This window comes from Bos indicus x Bos taurus, chromosome 3 (assembly GCF_003369695.1).
Source record: "Bos indicus x Bos taurus breed Angus x Brahman F1 hybrid chromosome 3, Bos_hybrid_MaternalHap_v2.0, whole genome shotgun sequence".
Classification (NCBI taxonomy): domain Eukaryota; kingdom Metazoa; phylum Chordata; class Mammalia; order Artiodactyla; family Bovidae; genus Bos; species Bos indicus x Bos taurus.
This window is the reverse complement of record NC_040078.1, coordinates 12,380,175-12,399,485: the sequence shown is the minus strand read 5'-3', so window position 1 is coordinate 12,399,485 and position 19,311 is coordinate 12,380,175. Positions and strand designations below refer to the sequence as shown.

Here is a 19,311-nt window from a genome sequence, read left to right as displayed (position 1 = left end):
TGTTTCTATCAGACCACAGGAGAATAGTGAGATGTTAATTGTTGAAGGTTAAGAAAAAGTGTTGAAGGCTTGAGAAAAAGCATTCAAAGAGCTTTCCCTCAAGTTTCATCTCATTATTTACCCATATTCCCCTTCAAATGTTCCTTTTGTTGTCTCCTTCCTTTCATGTTCTTTTTTTTTTTTTTTTGGTTTTAATTTTATTTTATTTTTAAACTTTACATAATTGTATTAGTTTTGCCAAACATCAAAATGAATCCACCACAGGTATACATGTGTTCCCCATCCTGAACCCTCCTCCCTCCTCCCTCCCCATACCATCCCTCTGGGTCGTCCTAGTGCACCAGCCCCAAGCATCCAGTATCGTGCATCGAACCTGGACTGGCAACTCGTTTCTTACATGATATTTTACATGTTACAATGTCATTCTCCCAAATCTTCCCACCCTCTCCCTCTCCCACAGAGTCCATGGGTTTGGCCTTAGAAATGTCCTGTAGTGGTCAAATGAACAGACCTGGGGATCCCAGGCTGGTTAAAAAGAAGCAGGAGGGGCCAGAATCAATGCCAGAGGGTCAGCAGTGAAGAGCAGGTGACTGGGAGGTCATCTTCCTTGGCAAGAGAGAATTCAACAACTCATATCTCCAGGAGGTGATGGGGGTGCTTGGCTCTGAGAGCAGAGTATTCAGATTCTTGCTTAGGGGCTGAGGCCTGCAGGCCCAGCACTTGCACTAAGCCATTTGAGGCCAGGAGAAAGCAAAGGACACTCAGGCCCTGCCGGAGTCAGGCCAAACATCAAATGTCAGGCTGCCCTTCTGTAAAGAGAAGAAGAATGTACAGTAAGGATGGGGACAAGTCAAGAAGGGATTATCTCATTCAAGCTCAAAAAGGTCAAGAAAGAAGAGTGGTTCCCAGAATAGGAAAGAGAGACCCTCCCAGATCCTAATCACATACCTATCTCACACTGATGTGAACCACGTCAGAATCTAGTTCAGTGCCCCAGATGTATTCAACCAGCTCCCATGTGAATCACAAACCATATTCACTTATATTAGCACTTCTCACCCTCCACAATCACAAAGCTCTTCGAGAGAAATGGAGCAAGTATCTCCTTTTTACTAGCTAAAATTAACTAGCCTCATAATGGCAGGCTCAAGATTCAAACACTAGTCTTCCATGACTAAAGCCCTCCATTTCTGGGCACTAGCTGCTCTTCATATTTTTGATCATCTCTCAGCTCTTACACAATTCCCTGAGTAGGTAACCAGGCAGCCCTGCACGTCACATCCCACACTAATTACAAAGCTTGGGGCATCAGAGTTGTGACTCTCTTGGGTCAGCCACCCAAGGGCTATGCTTAGCATTTCCTGACTCATATGGGGACAAGATTTCTGCCTTTACTCTCCTGTGAAGTGAAAGTTAAAGTCGCTCAGTCGTGTCCAACTCCTTGAGACCCCATGGCCTATACTGTCCATAGAATTCCATAGGCCAGAATACTAGAGTGGGGTAGCCTTTCCCTTCTCCAGGGGATCTTCCCATCCTGGGATCAAACCCAGGTCTCCCACATTGCAGGCAGATTCTTTACTAGCTGAGCCACAAGGGAAGCCCAACAGTAGAGGGAGGTCTACAATTTACAGCTGGAATCCTGGCTTCTCTGAAAAGACACTCTCATGGATATTCACAAAGAGACCCCTCCCCTAGCCCCGTTCCCACAGATTAATTTAAAATCTGGGTAGTGACAATAGGTAGAAAGAGGTGGGACCATCTCCTACAGTTTTAACTTACAGTTTGAGACCTGGGGTCCTCTAAGTCAACTAATCCTGAGCTGAGCCAAGACTGGTCATTTTAGTTCTGCTCCATCGTTTGAAAACAATTTTTATGATTTTGGAAAGTTGCTTCTTTTCTCTGACTCTTACTCTCTTCAGATTTAAAAATGGTGTCAATTGAATAATTTTCAAAACCTCTTTTGTTCTCACATGCAATAACTGTATGGTATGGGATTTTTAAACTATTATTATCATTCTATCCACGACTAGGATTCTCAATAATTCCTTGAAGTAACATAAAGTAGGTGACTATTATGGGCAGCTGTGCAGCACTAGTAGAATAACCCTTACCCTCAGAGTTCACACCCCACCACCAGCTTCTTCACCTTCGTCCATGCCAGTCCCCATGGGGACTGCCCAATCTACAAGGCTTACCCAAGCAGAATACGACTATATCTTCCTTGTGGTTGCAGTCATGATACCCCCCAGAACCTATGCTGACACTGCTCCAGGGACTGCTCTTGCCCTTTGCAATGGACATCATCTAGCCGGATATGCCCGTCTCCAGGGACAAACTTTCTCCGTGCTTTGACAGATACAAAGATTGGCTTTCCACAGTCCAGTTGCCCGCACACCACGTGCTCCTCCTTTGTCCCCCAGCCATCATCACAGACAGAGCCCCATATGCCCCTGTGCAGCACCCCAGTCGCCCAGAGCAGCTGGTGTCTCCGTTTACCGGCCTCTATTTAAGGGATCTGCCGAGGCAGGGCATGGAGTGGGGAATGGAAAGAAGAAAAAAAATCGTCTACAGTTTAGTTCAGTTCAATCCAGTCGCTCAATCATGTCCGACTCTTTTTGACCCCATGAATCGTAGCACGCCAGGCCTCCCTGTCCATCACCAACTCCCAGAGTTCACCAAAATTCATGTCCATCGATCGGTGATGCCATCCAGCCATCTCATCCTCTGCCATCCCCTTCTCCTCCTGCCCCCAATCCCTCTCAGCATTAGAGTCTTTTCCAATTAGTCAACTCTTCATATGAGGTGGCCAAAGTATTGGAGGTTCAGCCTCAGCATCAGTCCTTCCAATGAACACCCAGGACTGATCTCCTTTAGGATGGAGATCTCCATGCAGTCCAAGGGACTCTCAAGAGTCTTCTCCAAAACCAGAGTTAAAAAGCATCAATTCTTCGGTGCTCAGCTTTCTTCACCGTTCAACTCTCACATGCATACATGACCACTGGAAAAACCATAGCCTTGACTAGATGGACCTTTGTTGGCAAAGTAATGTCTCTGCTTTTTAATATGCTATCTAGGTTGGTCATTGCTTTCCTTCCAAGGAGTAAGCATCTTTTAATTTCATGGCTGCAGTCACCATCTGCAATGATTTTGGAGCCAAAAATATAAAGTCTGACACTGTTTCCAATGTTCCCCCATCTATTTCCCATGAAGTGATGGGACCAGATGCCATGATCTTAGTTTTCTGAATGTTGAGCTTTGAGCCAACTATTTCACTCTCCTCTTTCACTTTCATCAAGAGGCTTTTGAGTTCCTCTTCACTTTCTGTTACAAAGGTCGTGTCATCTGCATATCTGAGGTTATTTATATTTCTCCCGGCAATCTTGATTCCAGCTTGTGCTTCTTCCAGCCCAGCATTTCTCATGATGTACTCTGCATAGAAGTTAAATAAGCAGGGTGACAACATACAGCCGTGACATACTCCTTTTCCTATTGGGAGACAGTCTGTTGTGTCATGTCCAGTTCTAATTGTTGCTTCCTGACCTGCATATAGGTTTCTCAAGAGGCAGGTCAGGTGGTCTGGAATTCCCATCTCTTTCAGAATTTTCCACAGTTTATTGTGATCCACACAGTCTAATGCTTTGGCATAGTCAATAAAGCAGAAATAGATGTTTTTCTGGAACTCTCTTGCTTTTTCGATGATCCAGCAGATGTTGGCAATTTGATCTCTGGTTCCTCTGCCTTTTCTAAAACCAGATTGAACATCTGGAAGTTCACATTCATGTATTCCCAAAGTCTGGTTTGGAGAATTTTGAGCATTACTTTACTAGCATGTGAGATGAGTGCAATTGTGCGGCAGTAAAACTGACCTTTTCCAGTCCTGTGGCCACTGCTGAGTTTTCCAAATTTGCTGGCATATTGAGTGCAGCACTTTCACAGCATCATCTTTCAGGTTTTGAAATAGTTCGACTGGAATTCCATCCCCTCCACTCTCTTTGTTCATAGTAATGCTTTCTAAGGCCCACTTGACTTCACATTCCAGGATGTCTGGCTCTAGGTCAGTGATCACACCATCGTGATTATCTGGGTCATGAAGATCTTTTTTGTACAGTTCTTCTGTGTATTCTTGCCACCTCTTCTTAATATCTTCTGCTTCTGTTAAGTCCATAGCATTTCTGTCCTTTATCGAGCCCATCTTTGCATGAAATGTTTCCTTGGTATCTCTAATTTTCTTGAAGAGTTCTCTAGTCTTTCCCATTCTGTTGTTTTCCTCTATTTCCTTGCATTGATCAGTGAGGAAGGTTTCTTATCTCTCCTTGCTATTCTTTGGAACTCTGCATTCAAATTGGAATATTTTTCCTTTTCTCCTTTGCTTTTCACTTCTCTTCTTTTCACAGCTATTTGTAAGGCCCCCTCAGACAGCCATTCTGCTTTTTTGCATTTCTTTTCCATGGGGATGGTCTTGATCCCTGTCTCCTGTACAATGTCACAAACTTCCGTCTATAGTTCATCAGGCACTCTTTCAGATCTAGTCCCTTAAATCTATTTCTCACCTCCACTGTATAATCATAAGGGATTTGATTTAGGTCATACCTGAATGGTCTAGTGGTTTTCCCTACTTTCTTCAATTTAAGTCTGAATTTGGCGATAACGAGTTCATGCTCTGAGCCACAGTCAGCTCCTGGTCTTGTGTTTGCTGACTGTATAGAGCTTCTCCAACTTTGACTGCAGAGAATATAATCAATCTGATTTCAGTGTTGAACATCTATGATGTCCATTTGTGGTGTCTTCTCTTATGTTGTTGGAAGAGGGTGTTTGCTATCATCAGTGCGTTCTCTTAGCAAAACTCTATCATCCTTTGCCCTGCTTCATTCTGTACTCCAAGGCCAAATTTGACTGTTACTCCAGGTGTTTCTTGACTTCCTACTTTTGCATTTCAGTCCCCTATAATGAAAAGGACATCTTTTTTGTGTGTTAGTTCTAAAAGGTCTTGTAGGTCTTCATAGAACTGTTCAACTTCAGCTTCTTAAGCGTTACTGGTTGGGGCATAGACTTGGATCACCATTATATTGAATGGTTTGGCTTGGAAACAAACAATCATACTGTCATTTTTGAGATTGCATCCAAGTACTGCATTTCAGACTCTTTTGTTGACCATGATGGCTACACCATTTCTTCTAAGGGATTCCTGCCCATAGTAGTAGATATAATGGTCATCTGAGTTAAATTCACCCATTCCAGTCCACTTTAGTTCCATGATTCCTAAAATGTTGACATTCACTCTTGCTATCTCCTGTTTGGCCCCTTCCAATTTGACTTGATTCAAGGACCTGACATTCCAGGTTCCTATGCAATATTGTCTTTACAGCATCAGACCTTGCTTCTATCACCAGTCACATCCACAACTGGATATTGTTTTTGCTTTGGCTCCATTCCTTCAATCTTTCTGGAGTGATATCCCCACTGATCCCTTGTAGCATATTGGGATCTGGGGAGTCCCTTTTCCAGTATCCTATCATTTTGCCTTTTCATACTGTTCATGGGGTTCTCAAGCCAAGAATACTGAAGTGGTTTGCCATTCCCTTCTCCAGTGGACCACATTCTGTCAGACCTGTCCACCATGACCTGTCTGTCTTGGGTGGCCCCACACGGCATGGCTTGGTTTCATTGAGTTAGACAAGGCTGTGGTCCATGTGATCAGATTGGCTAGTTTTCTGTGATTGTGGTTTCAGTGTGTCTGCCATCTGATGCCCTCTCACAACACCTACCATCTACTTGGGTTTCTCTTATCTTGGACGTGGGGCATCTCTTCACAGCTGCTTCAACAAAGCACAGCCACTGCTCCTTACCTTAGACAAGGCCGCCCCTCCTGACTTTGAACCTTCAAATCCCATCAACACTTCTGTAGCTCTCTACCTGCTTGTGTTTCTGTGATCATAGCCCTTCCTCTAGTTTCCAATCCATGTGCCAGGTCTGTTCCCTTAACTAAGACCTTTTACTTTCCCATCTAGTTTATAAAAGTCTAATACTTATGAATGGCTTTCTAGTAGCTTTTTTTTTTAATTGAAGACTTCAACAAGTACATGGAACTGTGTGTCCTATCCCTATTATATAGAATTCAATATAATACTTTATAATAATCTAGCACTTAATACTGCTTGAAGCATGTTCATATACAAAGGTAAGTATCATTAGCTGCATTTTAAAAACAAGAGAATTGATGAGCAGCACAATTAAATAGCTTTGCCATGGTTATTTGCTCCATGACCGCTGAGCGTAGTCACTCAGTCCTGTTTGACTCTGCTCCTCTGTCCATGAGGATTCTCCAGGCAAGAATACTGGAGTGGGTTGCTGTGCCCTCCTCCAGGGGATCTTCCCCACCCAGGGATTGCACCCACGTCTCTAAGTCTCTGCATTGGCAGGTGGGTTCTTTATCACTAGTGCCACTGCTCAACCAAGGAGGAGTAACAGTTCTAGATGAGGATATATTTGTCTCCAGGGTTCACAGTTGAGAAACGTGAGAACTGAAGGACAAGGAATCAGTTAACCATTAATTCATGCTGGAGAATAAAGATAAAGAGGACAAAGAGTGGTCATGCGGGATATGGGCAGTTGGCATATAGTCTTTGAGTCCTGCCATACTCACTCTCACACATTGCCCCTGCATCCTCACTGTGGGAGCAATCAAAAACGTCTTCCACCCGGTCACATTCAATCAATTTATCTTCCGTCCCACTGCAGTTGACATCTTGGATGAAGATTTTTTGTTTTTCATCTGCCAATGGCTTATACAAATTACCACTTGGTGTCCCCTTGGCTGCTCCACAGCCCAGCTCCCGGCACACCACTTCCGCGTCTTTCATGTTCCAGCTGTCGTCACACACAGTGCCCCACTCGCCATTCCGTTCCACTTCCACCCGCCCTTCACAGCGATGGGGACCTCTCACCAGTCGCACTTTGGGAGGAGACTCTGCAAAGAAATGAGATATTGGTTGGAGATTAGGAGTGGCCCAGAGAGCACTCAGGCATGTATGCAGTCTTCTTGGAATTCTTCTACCACTTTCAGGATGTGGAAAACTGAAGGGTGAGAAAGTGGGAGTCAAAAGGGAAGACAAGGAAGAGGAGCTCCAGGACTCCATCTCTGAGTTCTGGTTCTGCTACTCTCTTGTATTATTATTATTATTATTACAATTTAATCTGTAATTTTACTTGGCCCTTGGTGAAACTTGGAAAAACAGGCTTAATATCCCTACCTTTGGATTTGGTACAAACAAGTGCTTCATATGACTATTTCAAAAGTATACTTTCTAACAGGAATTAAGATGCACCATGCTATAATGACCATATCAATAAATATGCTGCATAAAATTTTAGTTTGTCTTGTAATTCCCTTCCAGCCAAACAAAGTATAGCATACATACATGTATTTTGTCTGAAATCTGAACAAAATCTGTATTTCAGTTAATAATACTGTATCACAAGTTAGCTCCCTGTTTGTTTGGTTTTTCTTAACAACATAGTATTCCTTTATATTCTCAGAACTGGATTAGAACTTTCAAGCCATATTCAGTTTTTTTTTTAATCTAAGATAAGAAACTTTCTAGATTACCAGAAGTAATCCTAGATGCCAAAATATGTGGACCTGAATCAAGGTTTTGAGTGAATATAAATTAGAAATTTAGCATTCTGTTCACACTAGGTCAAACAAGTGAAGTCAAAATGTCATAAGTGTTTTAGCTAAGCAAAAAACCATAAATTTTCTAAAATATATGTATTATACAATCTATATATATATATATATATATATATATATGTATACAAAAGGTTTTCTACTATGCTTGATAAAGGCTTGAGAGAGAACATCAAAAAAAAAAAAAAAAGACTGAGAAACTGGAAAACATAAACAAAATGAAAACTAAAACATGAAGCACTGAACATGAAATAGAAAAATTGAAACAGACCAGATAAAAGTAAAAGGTCATCATACATCCGGTTGTTTTTAAACATGGTGGCTCATTAGAAATATATCCGTGGCTTTGGAAATAAAAAGCAGTCCCTCAGCATTTGCACTTTTCAAAAATTTCCAAGATAATTCTAATATGCATCTGGATTTTGAAAAGTGACTACAGGTTTTTCTATTAAATGGCAGTGGGCCTAGGGGAGCTATCCCACTTTGAAGGTCAGGAAGGGCGGCAGTGAGGAAATACCCGTCGTCCAAGGTAAGGAGCAATGGCTGCGCTTTGCTGGGGCAGCCGTGAAGAAATACCCCACGCCCAAGGTAAGAGAAACCCAAGTAAGACAGTAGGTGTTGCGAGAGGGCATCAGAGGGCAAACACACTGAAACCATACTCACAGAAATCTAGTCAATCTAATCACACTAGGACCACAGCCTTGTCTAACTCAATGAAACTAAGCCATGCCTGTGGGGCAACCCAAGAGGGGCGGGTCATGGTGGAGAGGTCTGACAGAATGTGGTCCACTGGAGAAGGGAATGGCAAACCACTTCAGTATTCTTGCCTTGAGAACCCCATGAACAGTATGAACAGACAAAATGATAGGATACTGGAAGAGGGACTCCCCAGGTCAGTAGGTGCCCAATATGCTACTGGAGATCAGTGGAGAAATAACTCCAGAAAGAATGAAGGGATGGAGCCAAAGCAAAAACAATACCCAGCTGAGGATGTGACTGGTAATAGAAGCAAGGTCGGATGCTATAAAAAGCAATATTGCATAGGAACCTGGAATGTCAGGTCCATGAATCAAGGCAAATTGGAAGTGGTCAAACAAGAGATGGCAAGAGTGAATGTCAACATTCTAGGAATCAGCGAACTGAAATGGACTGGATGGGTGAATTTAATTCAGATGACCATTATATCTACTACTGTAGGCAGGAATCCCTCAGAAGAAATGGAGTGGCCATCATGGTCAACAAAAGAGTCCAAAATGCAGAACTTGGATGCAATCTCAAAAACGACAGAACGATCTCTGTTCATTTCCAAAGCAAACCATTCAATATCACAGTAATCCAAGTCTATGCCCCAACCAGTAATGCTGAAGAAGCTGAAGTTGAACAGTTCTATGAAGACCTAAAAGACCTTTTAGAACTAACACCCAAAAAAGATGTCCTTTTCATTATAGGGGACTGGAATGCAAAAGTAGGAAGTCAAGAAACACCTGGAGTAACAGGCAAATTTGGCCTTGGAATACGGAATGAAGCAGGGCAAAGACTAATAGAGTTTTGTCAAGGAAATGCACTGGTCATAACAAGCACCCTCTTCCAACAACACAAGAGAAGACTCTACACATGGACATCAACAGATGGTCAACACCGAAATCAGATTGATTATATTCTTTGCAGCCAAAGATGGAGAAGTTCTATACAGTCAGCAAACACAAGACCAGGAGCTGACTGTGGCTCAGAGCATGAACTCCTTATTGCCAAATTCAAACTCAAATTGAAGAAAGTAGGGAAAAGCACTAGACCATTCAGGTATGACCTAAATCAAATCCCTTATGATTATACAGTGGAAGTGAGAAATAGATTTAAGGGACTAGATCTGATGGATAGAGTGCCTGATGAACTGTGGAATGAGGTTCGTGACATTGTACAGGAGACAGAGATCAAGACCATTCCCATTGAAAAGAAATGCAAAAAAGCAAAATGGCTGTCTGGGAAGGCCTTACAAATAGCTGTGAAAAGAAGAGAAGTGAAAAGCAAAGGAGAAAAGGAAAGATATAAACATCTGAATGCAGAGTTCCAAAGAATAGCAAGAAGAGAAAAGAAAGCCTTCTTCAGCGATCAATGCAAAGAAATAGAGGAAAACAACAGAATGGGAAAGACTAGAGAACTCTTCAAGAAAATCAGAGACACCAAAGGAACATTTCATGCAAAGATGAGCTCGATAAAGGACAGAAATGCTATGGACATAACAGAAGCAGAAGATATTAAGAAGAGATGGCAAGAATACACAGAAGAACTGTACAAAAAAGATCTTCATGACCCAGATAATCACGATGGTGTGATCACTGACCTAGAGCCAGACATCCTGGAATATGAAGTCAAGTGGGCCTTAGAAGCATTACTATGAACAAAGCTAGTGGAGGGGATGGAATTCCAGTCGAGCTATTTCAAAACCTGAAAGATGATGCTGTGAAAGTGCTGCACTCAATATGCCAGCAAATTTGGAAAACTCAGCAGTGGCCACAGGACTGGAAAAGGTCAGTTTTCATTCCAATCCCAAAGAAAGGCAATGCCAAAGAATGTTCAAACTACCTCACAATTGCACTCATCTCACATGCTAGTAAAGTAATGCTCAAAATTGTCCAAGCCAGGCCTCAGCAATATGTGAACCGTGAACTTCCTGATGTTCAAGCTGGTTTTAGAAAAGGCAGAGGAACCAGAGATCAAATTGCCAACATCCTCTGGATCTTATAAAAAGCAAAAGAGTTCCAGAAAATCATCTATTTCTGCTTTATTGTCTATGCCAAAGCCTTTGACTGTGTGGATCACAATAAACAGTGGAAAATTCTGAAAGAGATGGGAATACCAGACCACCTGATCTGCCTCTTGAGAACCGTATATGCAGATCAGGAAGCAACAGTTAGAACTGGACATGGAACAACAGACTGGTTCCAAATAGGAAAAGGAGTTCGTCAAAGCTGTATATTGTCACCCTGCTTATTTAACTTATATGCAGAGTACATCATGAGAAACTCTGGGCTGGAAGAAACACAAGCTGGAATCAAGATCGCCGAGAGAAATACCAATAACCTCAGATATGCAGATGACACCACCCTTATGGCAGAAAGTGAAGAGGAACTCAAAAGCCTCTTGATGAAAGTGAAAGAGGAAAGTGAAAAAGTTGGCTTAAAGCTCAACATTCAAAAAAAAGAAGATCATGGCATCCAGTCCCATCACTTCATGGGAAATAGATGGAGAAACAGTGGAAACAGTGTCAGAGTTTATTTTTCCGGGCTCCAAAATCACTGCAGATGGTGACTGCAGCCATGAAATTAAAAGATGCTTACTCCTTGGAAGGAAAGTTATGACCAACCTAGATAGCATGTTCAAAAGCAGAGACATTCCTTTGCCAACAAAGGTTCGTCTAGTCAAGGCTATGGTTTCTCCTGTGGTCATGTGTGGATGCGAGAGTTGGACTGTGAAGAAGGCTGAGCACCGAAGAATTGATGCTTTTGAACTGTGGTGTTGGAGAAGACTCTTGAGAGTCCCTTGGACTGCAAGGAGATCCAACCAGTCCATTCTGAAGGAGATCAGCCTTGGGATTTCTTTGGAAGGAATGATGCTAAAACTGAAACTCCAGTACTTGGGCCACCTCACGCGAAGAGTTGACTCATTGGAAAAGACTCTGATGCTGGGAGGGATTGGGGGCAGGAGGAGATGCGGATGACAGAGAATGAGATGGCTCGATGGCATCACTGACTCGATGGACGTGAGTCTGGGTGAACTCTGGGAATTGGTGATGGACAGGGAGGCCTGGCATGCTGTGATTCATGGGGTTGCAAAGAGTCAGACACGACTGAGCGACTGATCTGATCTTAATGATATGGAATTCTTTCATTTCTCTATTGACCAGAAAAATGGCCAATGGTATTAAGCGACTACTAGTTACATGATCTCAATAGTAAAAGATGTTTATTAGTTTCACAATCAATAGCCAGACAAAAAATAGAAGATAATGACAATTGCAAGCCATAGTGGAAACATGATTATCCTAGCAATATAAAATAATTACATACAATTTGGGGACTAAAGTAGAGTACTGTGATAAGTGTAAGTGCATACATGCACATGTTCTCATTCACCCAGTCAGTCTAAGCCTTGTGGTTGGTGTATTAATTCATTTACATTTAAGTTAATTTTCCATATGTATGATCCTATTACCATTTTCTTAATTGTTTTAGGTTTATTTTGTGTATGTCTTTTCCTTCTCTTGTGTTTCCTGCCTAGAGAAGTTTCTTTAGCATTTATGTAAAGCTGGTTTGGAAGTGCTGAGCTCTCTTAACTTTTACTTGTTTGGAAAGCTTTTGATTTCTCCATCAAATCTGATTGGGAGTCTTGATGGGTAATGTTTTCTTGGTTGCAGGTTTTTCTTTCTTCACTTTAAATATATCATACCATTCTCTTCTGGCTTGTAGAGTTACTGTTGAGAAATCAGCTTACAACCTCATGGGAGTTCCCTTATATGTTATTTGTCATTTTTCCCTTGTTGCTTTTAATATTTTATCTTTGTCTTTAACGTTTGTCAGTTTGATTACTATGTGTGTGTCTCATTGTGTTCCTCCTTGAATTTATCCTGCCTGGGATTCTGCACTTCCTGGACTTTTTTAACTATTTCTTTTCCATGTTAGGGAAATTTTCATCTACTTTTCAAATATTTTCTTGGGTCCTTTCTCTCTCTCTTCTCCTTCTGAGGCCCCTATAATGCAAATGCCGGTGTGTTTACTGTTGTCCCAGAGGCCTCTTAGTCTGGTCTTCATTGTTTTCATTCTTTTTTCTATATTCTGTTCTGTGGCAGTGATTTTCACCACGCAGTCCTCCAGGTCACTTATCTGTTCTTCTGCCTCAGTTATTCTGCTACTGATTGCTTCTAGTGTATGGTTCATCTCTGTTGGTTTTCTAGTTCTTACAGGTCTTTGGTAAACATCTCTTCCATCTTCTCCATTCTATTTCTGAGATCCTATGATCTTTACTATCATTATCTTTACTATCATTATTCTGAATTCTTTTACTGGAAGGCTGCTGATCTCTGCTTCATTTAGTTGTTTTTCTGGGGCTTTATCTTGTCCCTTAATCTGGGACATAACCCTGTGATTTTTCATCCTGGTTAACTTTCTGTAATGTGGTTTTCATTCTAGCCACTGTGGGATTGTGGCTCTTTGACCAGAGATTGAACCTGTTCCCCCCGCACTGAAAGCATGGAGATGTCTAGATATAATTTGGGCTAAACAACCTGACTCTCTCTCTCAGTATCAATGATCCACTCCCAATCATCCTTGCTACTTCCCATGACATTTTCCCATGTCCAAGAACCTAGCTCAGAAGAAATACAGAGAGTGCTGAGTAAGGGAAGAGTCAGAGCCTCAAAGTCTCAGAGCCCTAAAACTGGGTGTAGAAGATTCTAAGTGTTGGGAGTGGGAGATGGGCTTCACAGAGTCTCCAGATAAGTTCTGAGGAAACCAAGACTTATTCATGGAGTATAGAGGACTGCGTAGGGAGACAAGGGAAAAGCTTATCAGGAATCAAATTTCTGGACACTACATTCCAAGTACTGTTTTATGAACATAGAGAACAGTGATGATCAAGATAGCTGGCATCGCTGTCCTCAAGAAGATTCTATTTAATAGGCTTGAAGCAATCCCATCAAGTCCTCTCAGCCCCAGAGAGATATAGTGATAAAGAAGATCTAAGTTTGCCAAGCCTCCAGGGAGAGCGGTGCTATACCTGGAGGGACAACATTTGGACACTTGGCTTTTGGTCTATCAGACTATGAACAGTGTATGACAACATGGGCTAAATGGGATGACTCAGATACCTATATGAATGAAACACAATTCTGAGGACCCAAATCTCTACTGCATATATACACACACACACACACACACATATATATATATATATATATATATATATATATATATATATATATATATAGTAGTTGTTGTATTTCTGTCATATATTTGCTTTCTATGCATTAATAATTTTCTGTGTGTTTATCTCCTTTTCCATTAGACTGTGATTTGGCTAAGGGACTAGTATATGCATGTATGTGTATATATATATATATATGTTAATATAATCTATATATAATTTTGTATATGAATATGTGTATAGATATAGGCTTCTCAGGTGGCTCAGTGGGTACGGAATCCACCTGGGTTCAATCCCTGGGTGGAAAAGATCCCCAGGAGAAGGGCACGGTAACCTACTCCAGTATTCTTGCATGGAGCATCCCATGGACACAGAGATTGGCAGACTACAGTCCATAGGGTCACAAAGAGTCAGATACAGCTGAAGAGACTGAGCATGCACTCATGCATACATATATATACACAGTTGTTGTGTGTTCGTTTCCTATGAGCATCTCCTGTCTACCTAACTAAATGATAAACTCCTTGAGATCTGATAAAATTGCATTATATTTTGGGAGCTCATTTCTTCCCCATAACTTCATCTGAGCTTTCGATACAAATGTTTAGTGGTTATTAGATCTGCGCATGTTTGTGCGTGTGAAGAAGAGAATCAGGTTCTTGGATAGATTGAAACAAAGAAAAACTAAGATTGAAACTAAGACAAAATCATTGGTTCAACCAAGTGTGCGTGCTAAGTTGCTTCAGTAATCTCTGACTCTGTGTGACCCTATGGCCTGTAGCCCGCCAGACTCCTCTGTCCATTGGATTCTCCAGGCAAGAATACTGGAGTGGGTTGCTGTGCCCTCCTCCAGGGGATCTTCCCCACCCAGGGATTGCACCCACGTCTCTAAGTCTCTGCATTGGCAGGTGGGTTCTTTATCACTAGTGCCACTGCTCAACCAAGGAGGAGTAACAGTTCTAGATGAGGATATATTTGTCTCCAGGGTTCACAGTTGAGAAACGGTGAGAATTGAAGGACAAGGAATCAGTTAACCATTAATTCATGCTGGAGAATAAAGATAAAGAGGACAAAGAGTGGTCATGCGGGGTATGGGCAGTTGGCATATAGTCTTTGAGTCCTGCCATACTCACTCTCACACATTGCCCCTGCATCCTCACTGTGGGAGCAATCAAAAACGTCTTCCACCCGGTCACATTCAATCAATTTATCTTCCGTCCCACTGCAGTTGACATCTTGGATGAAGATTTTTTGTTTTTCATCTGCCAATGGCTTATACAAATTACCACTTGGTGTCCCCTTGGCTGCTCCACAGCCCAGCTCCCGGCACACCACTTCCGCGTCTTTCATGTTCCAGCTGTCGTCACACACAGTGCCCCACTCGCCATTCCGTTCCACTTCCACCCGCCCTTCACAGCGATGGGGACCTCTCACCAGTCGCACTTTGGGAGGAGACTCTGCAAAGAAATGAGATATTGGTTGGAGATTAGGAGTGGCCCAGAGAGCACTCAGGCATGTATGCAGTCTTCTTGGAATTCTTCTACCACTTTCAGGATGTGGAAAACTGAAGGGTGAGAAAGTGGGAGTCAAAAGGGAAGACAAGGAAGAGGAGCTCCAGGACTCCATCTCTGAGTTCTGGTTCTGCTACTCTCTTGTATTATTATTATTATTATTATTATTATTATTATTATTATTACAATTTAATCTGTAATTTTACTTGGCCCTTGGTGAAACTTGGAAAAACAGGCTTAATATCCCTACCTTTGGATTTGGTACAAACAAGTGCTTCATATAACTATTTCAAAAGTATACTTTCTAACAGGAATTAAGATGCACCATGCTATAATGATCATATCAATAAATATGCTGCATAAAATTTTAGTTTGTCTTGTAATTCCCTTCCAGCCAAACAAAGTATAGAATACATACATGCATTTTGTCTGAAATTTGAACAAAATCTGTATTTCAGTTAATAATACTGTATCACAAGTTAGCTCCCTGTTTGTTTGGTTTTTCGTAACAACATAGTATTCCTTTATATTCTCAGAACTGGATTAGAACTTTCAAGCCATATTCAGTTTTTTTTTAATCTAAGATAAGAAACTTTCCAGATTACCAGTAGTAATCCTAGTAGCCAAAATATGTGGATCTGAGTCAAGGTTTTGAGTGAATATAAATTAAAAATCTAGCATTCTATTCATACTAGATAAAACAAGTGAAGTCAAAATGTCATAAGTGTTTTAGCTAAGCAAAAAATCATATGTTTTCTAAAATATATGTATTATACAATCTATATATATATACATGTATACAAAAGGTTTTCTACTATGCTTGATAAAGGCTTGAGAGAGAACATCAAAAAAAAGACCAAGAAACTGGAAAGCATAAACTAAATGAAAACTAAAACATGAAGCACTGAACATGAAATAGAAAAATTGAAACAGACCAGATAAAAGTAAAAGGTCATTATATATCCAATTATTTTTAAACATGGTGGCTCATTAGAAATACATCCAGAGCTTTGGAGATAAAAAGCAGTCCCTCAGTATTTGCACTTTTCAAAAATTTCCAAGATAATTCTAATATGCCTCTGGATTTTGAAAAATGACTACAGGTTTTCTATTAAATGGTAGTTTTAGTGATACAGAATTCTTTCATTTCTCTGTTGACCAGAAAAATGGCTAATGATATTAAGTGGCTACTAGTTACATGATCTCAATAGTAAAAGATGTTTATTAGTTTCACAATCAATAGCCAGACAAAAAATAGAAGATAATGACAATTGCAAGCCATAGTGGAAACATGATTATCCTAGCAATACAAAATAATTACATACAATTTGGGGAGTTAAGTAGAGTACTGTGATAAGTGTAAGTGCATACATGCACATGTTCTCATCCACCCAGTCAGTCTAAGTCCTGTGGTTGGTGTATTTAATTCATTTACATTTAAGTTAATTTTCCATATGTATGATCCTATTACCATTTTCTTAATTATTTTAGGTTTATTTTGTGTGTGTCTTTTCCTTCTCTTGTGTTTCCTGCCTAGAGAAGTTTCTTTAGCATTTGTGTAAAGATGGTTTGGAGGTGCTGAGCTCTCTTAACTTTTACTTGTTTGGAAAGCTTTTGATTTCTCCATCAAATCTGATTGGGAGTCTTGATGGGTAATGCATTCTTGGTTGCAGGTTTTTCTTTCTTCACTTTAAATATATCATACCATTCTCTTCTGGCTTGTAGAGTTACTGTTGAGAAATCAGCTTACAACCTCATGGGAGTTCCCTTATATGTTATTTGTCATTTTTCCCTTGTTGCTTTTAATATTTTATCTTTGTCTTTAACGTTTGTCAGTTTGATTACTATGTGTGTGTCTCATTGTGTTCCTCCTTGAATTTATCCTGCCTGGGATTCTGCACTTCCTGGACTTTTTTAACTATTTCTTTTCCATGTTAGGGAAATTTTCATCTACTTTTCAAATATTTTCTTGGGTCCTTTCTCTCTCTCTTCTCCTTCTGAGGCCCCTATAATGCAAATGCCGGTGTGTTTACTGTTGTCCCAGAGGCCTCTTAGTCTGGTCTTCATTGTTTTCATTCTTTTTTCTATATTCTGTTCTGTGGCAGTGATTTTCACCACGCAGTCCTCCAGGTCACTTATCTGTTCTTCTGCCTCAGTTATTCTGCTACTGATTGCTTCTAGTGTATGGTTCATCTCTGTTGGTTTTCTAGTTCTTACAGGTCTTTGGTAAACATCTCTTCCATCTTCTCCATTCTATTTCTGAGATCCTATGATCTTTACTATCATTATCTTTACTATCATTATTCTGAATTCTTTTACTGGAAGGCTGCTGATCTCTGCTTCATTTAGTTGTTTTTCTGGGGCTTTATCTTGTCCCTTAATCTGGGACATAACCCTGTGATTTTTCATCCTGGTTAACTTTCTGTAATGTGGTTTTCATTCTAGCCACTGTGGGATTGTGGCTCTTTGACCAGAGATTGAACCTGTTCCCCCCGCACTGAAAGCATGGAGATGTCTAGATATAATTTGGGCTAAACAACCTGACTCTCTCTCTCAGTATCAATGATCCACTCCCAATCATCCTTGCTACTTCCCATGACATTTTCCCATGTCCAAGAACCTAGCTCAGAAGAAATACAGAGAGTGCTGAGTAAGGGAAGAGTCAGAGCCTCAAAGTCTCAGAGCCCTAAAACTGGGTGTAGAAGATTCTAAGTGTTGGGAGTGGGAGATGGGCTTCACAGAGTCTCCAGATAAGTTCTGAGGAAACCAAGACTTATTCATGGAGTATAGAGGACTGCGTAGGGAGACAAGGGAAAAGCTTATCAGGAATCAAATTTCTGGACACTACATTCCAAGTACTGTTTTATGAACATAGAGAACAGTGATGATCAAGATAGCTGGCATTGCTGTCCTCAAGAAGATTCTATTTAATAGGCTTGAAGCAATCCCATCAAGTCCTCTCAGCCCCAGAGAGATATAGTGATAAAGAAGATCTAAGTTTGCCAAGCCTCCAGGGAGAGCGGTGCTATACCTGGAGGGACAACATTTGGACACTTGGCTTTTGGTCTATCAGACTATGAACAGTGTATGACAACATGGGCTAAATGGGATGACTCAGATACCTATATGAATGAAACACAATTCTGAGGACCCAAATCTCTACTGCATATATACACACACACACACACATATATATATATATATATATATATATATATGTATATATATATATATAGTAGTTGTTGTATTTCTGTCATATATTTGCTTTCTATGCATTAATAATTTTCTGTGTGTTTATCTCCTTTTCCATTAGACTGTGATTTGGCTAAGGGACTAGTATATGCATGTATGTGTATATATATATATATATATGTTAATATAATCTATATATAATTTTGTATATGAATATGTGTATAGATATAGGCTTCTCAGGTGGCTCAGTGGGTACGGAATCCACCTGGGTTCAATCCCTGGGTGGAAAAGATCCCCAGGAGAAGGGCACGGTAACCTACTCCAGTATTCTTGCATGGAGCATCCCATGGACACAGGAGATTGGCAGACTACAGTCCATAGGGTCACAAAGAGTCAGATACAGCTGAAGAGACTGAGCATGCACTCATGCATACATATATATACACAGTTGTTGTGTGTTCGTTTCCTATGAGCATCTCCTGTCTACCTAACTAAATGATAAACTCCTTGAGATCTGATAAAATTGCATTATATTTTGGGAGCTCATTTCTTCCCCATAACTTCATCTGAGCTTTCGATACAAATGTTTAGTGGTTATTAGATCTGCGCATGTTTGTGCGTGTGAAGAAGAGAATCAGGTTCTTGGATAGATTGAAACAAAGAAAAACTAAGATTGAAACTAAGACAAAATCATTGGTTCAACCAAGTGTGCATGCTAAGTTGCTTCAGTAATCTCTGACTCTGTGTGACCCTATGGCCTGTAGCCCGCCAGACTCCTCTGTCCATTGGATTCTCCAGGCAAGAATACTGGAGTGGGTTGCTGTGCCCTCCTCCAGGGGATCTTCCCCACCCAGGGATTGCACCCACGTCTCTAAGTCTCTGCATTGGCAGGTGGGTTCTTTATCACTAGTGCCACTGCTCAACCAAGGAGGAGTAACAGTTCTAGATGAGGATATATTTGTCTCCAGGGTTCACAGTTGAGAAACGGTGAGAATTGAAGGA

General features: G+C 40.9%; 1 protein-coding gene across 4 annotated transcripts in view; it reads right to left on the bottom strand.

The window, feature by feature from the left end:
* Positions 1 to 477: 477 nt before the first annotated feature.
* CD5L (CD5 molecule like) overlaps positions 478 to 19,311 on the bottom strand; it is a 64,387-nt gene continuing 45,553 nt past the window's right edge. For all 4 annotated transcript variants that reach the window (XM_027529302.1, XM_027529293.1, XM_027529309.1 and 1 more), the window contains 3 exons: positions 14,740 to 15,063; positions 6,644 to 6,967; positions 478 to 809 (listed from right to left, as the gene is read on the bottom strand). In XM_027529302.1, the coding sequence (XP_027385103.1) occupies positions 790 to 809; positions 6,644 to 6,967; positions 14,740 to 15,063 (668 nt within the window). In that variant the 3' untranslated portion in view covers positions 478 to 789. The remainder of the gene's footprint in view (positions 810 to 6,643; positions 6,968 to 14,739; positions 15,064 to 19,311) is intronic.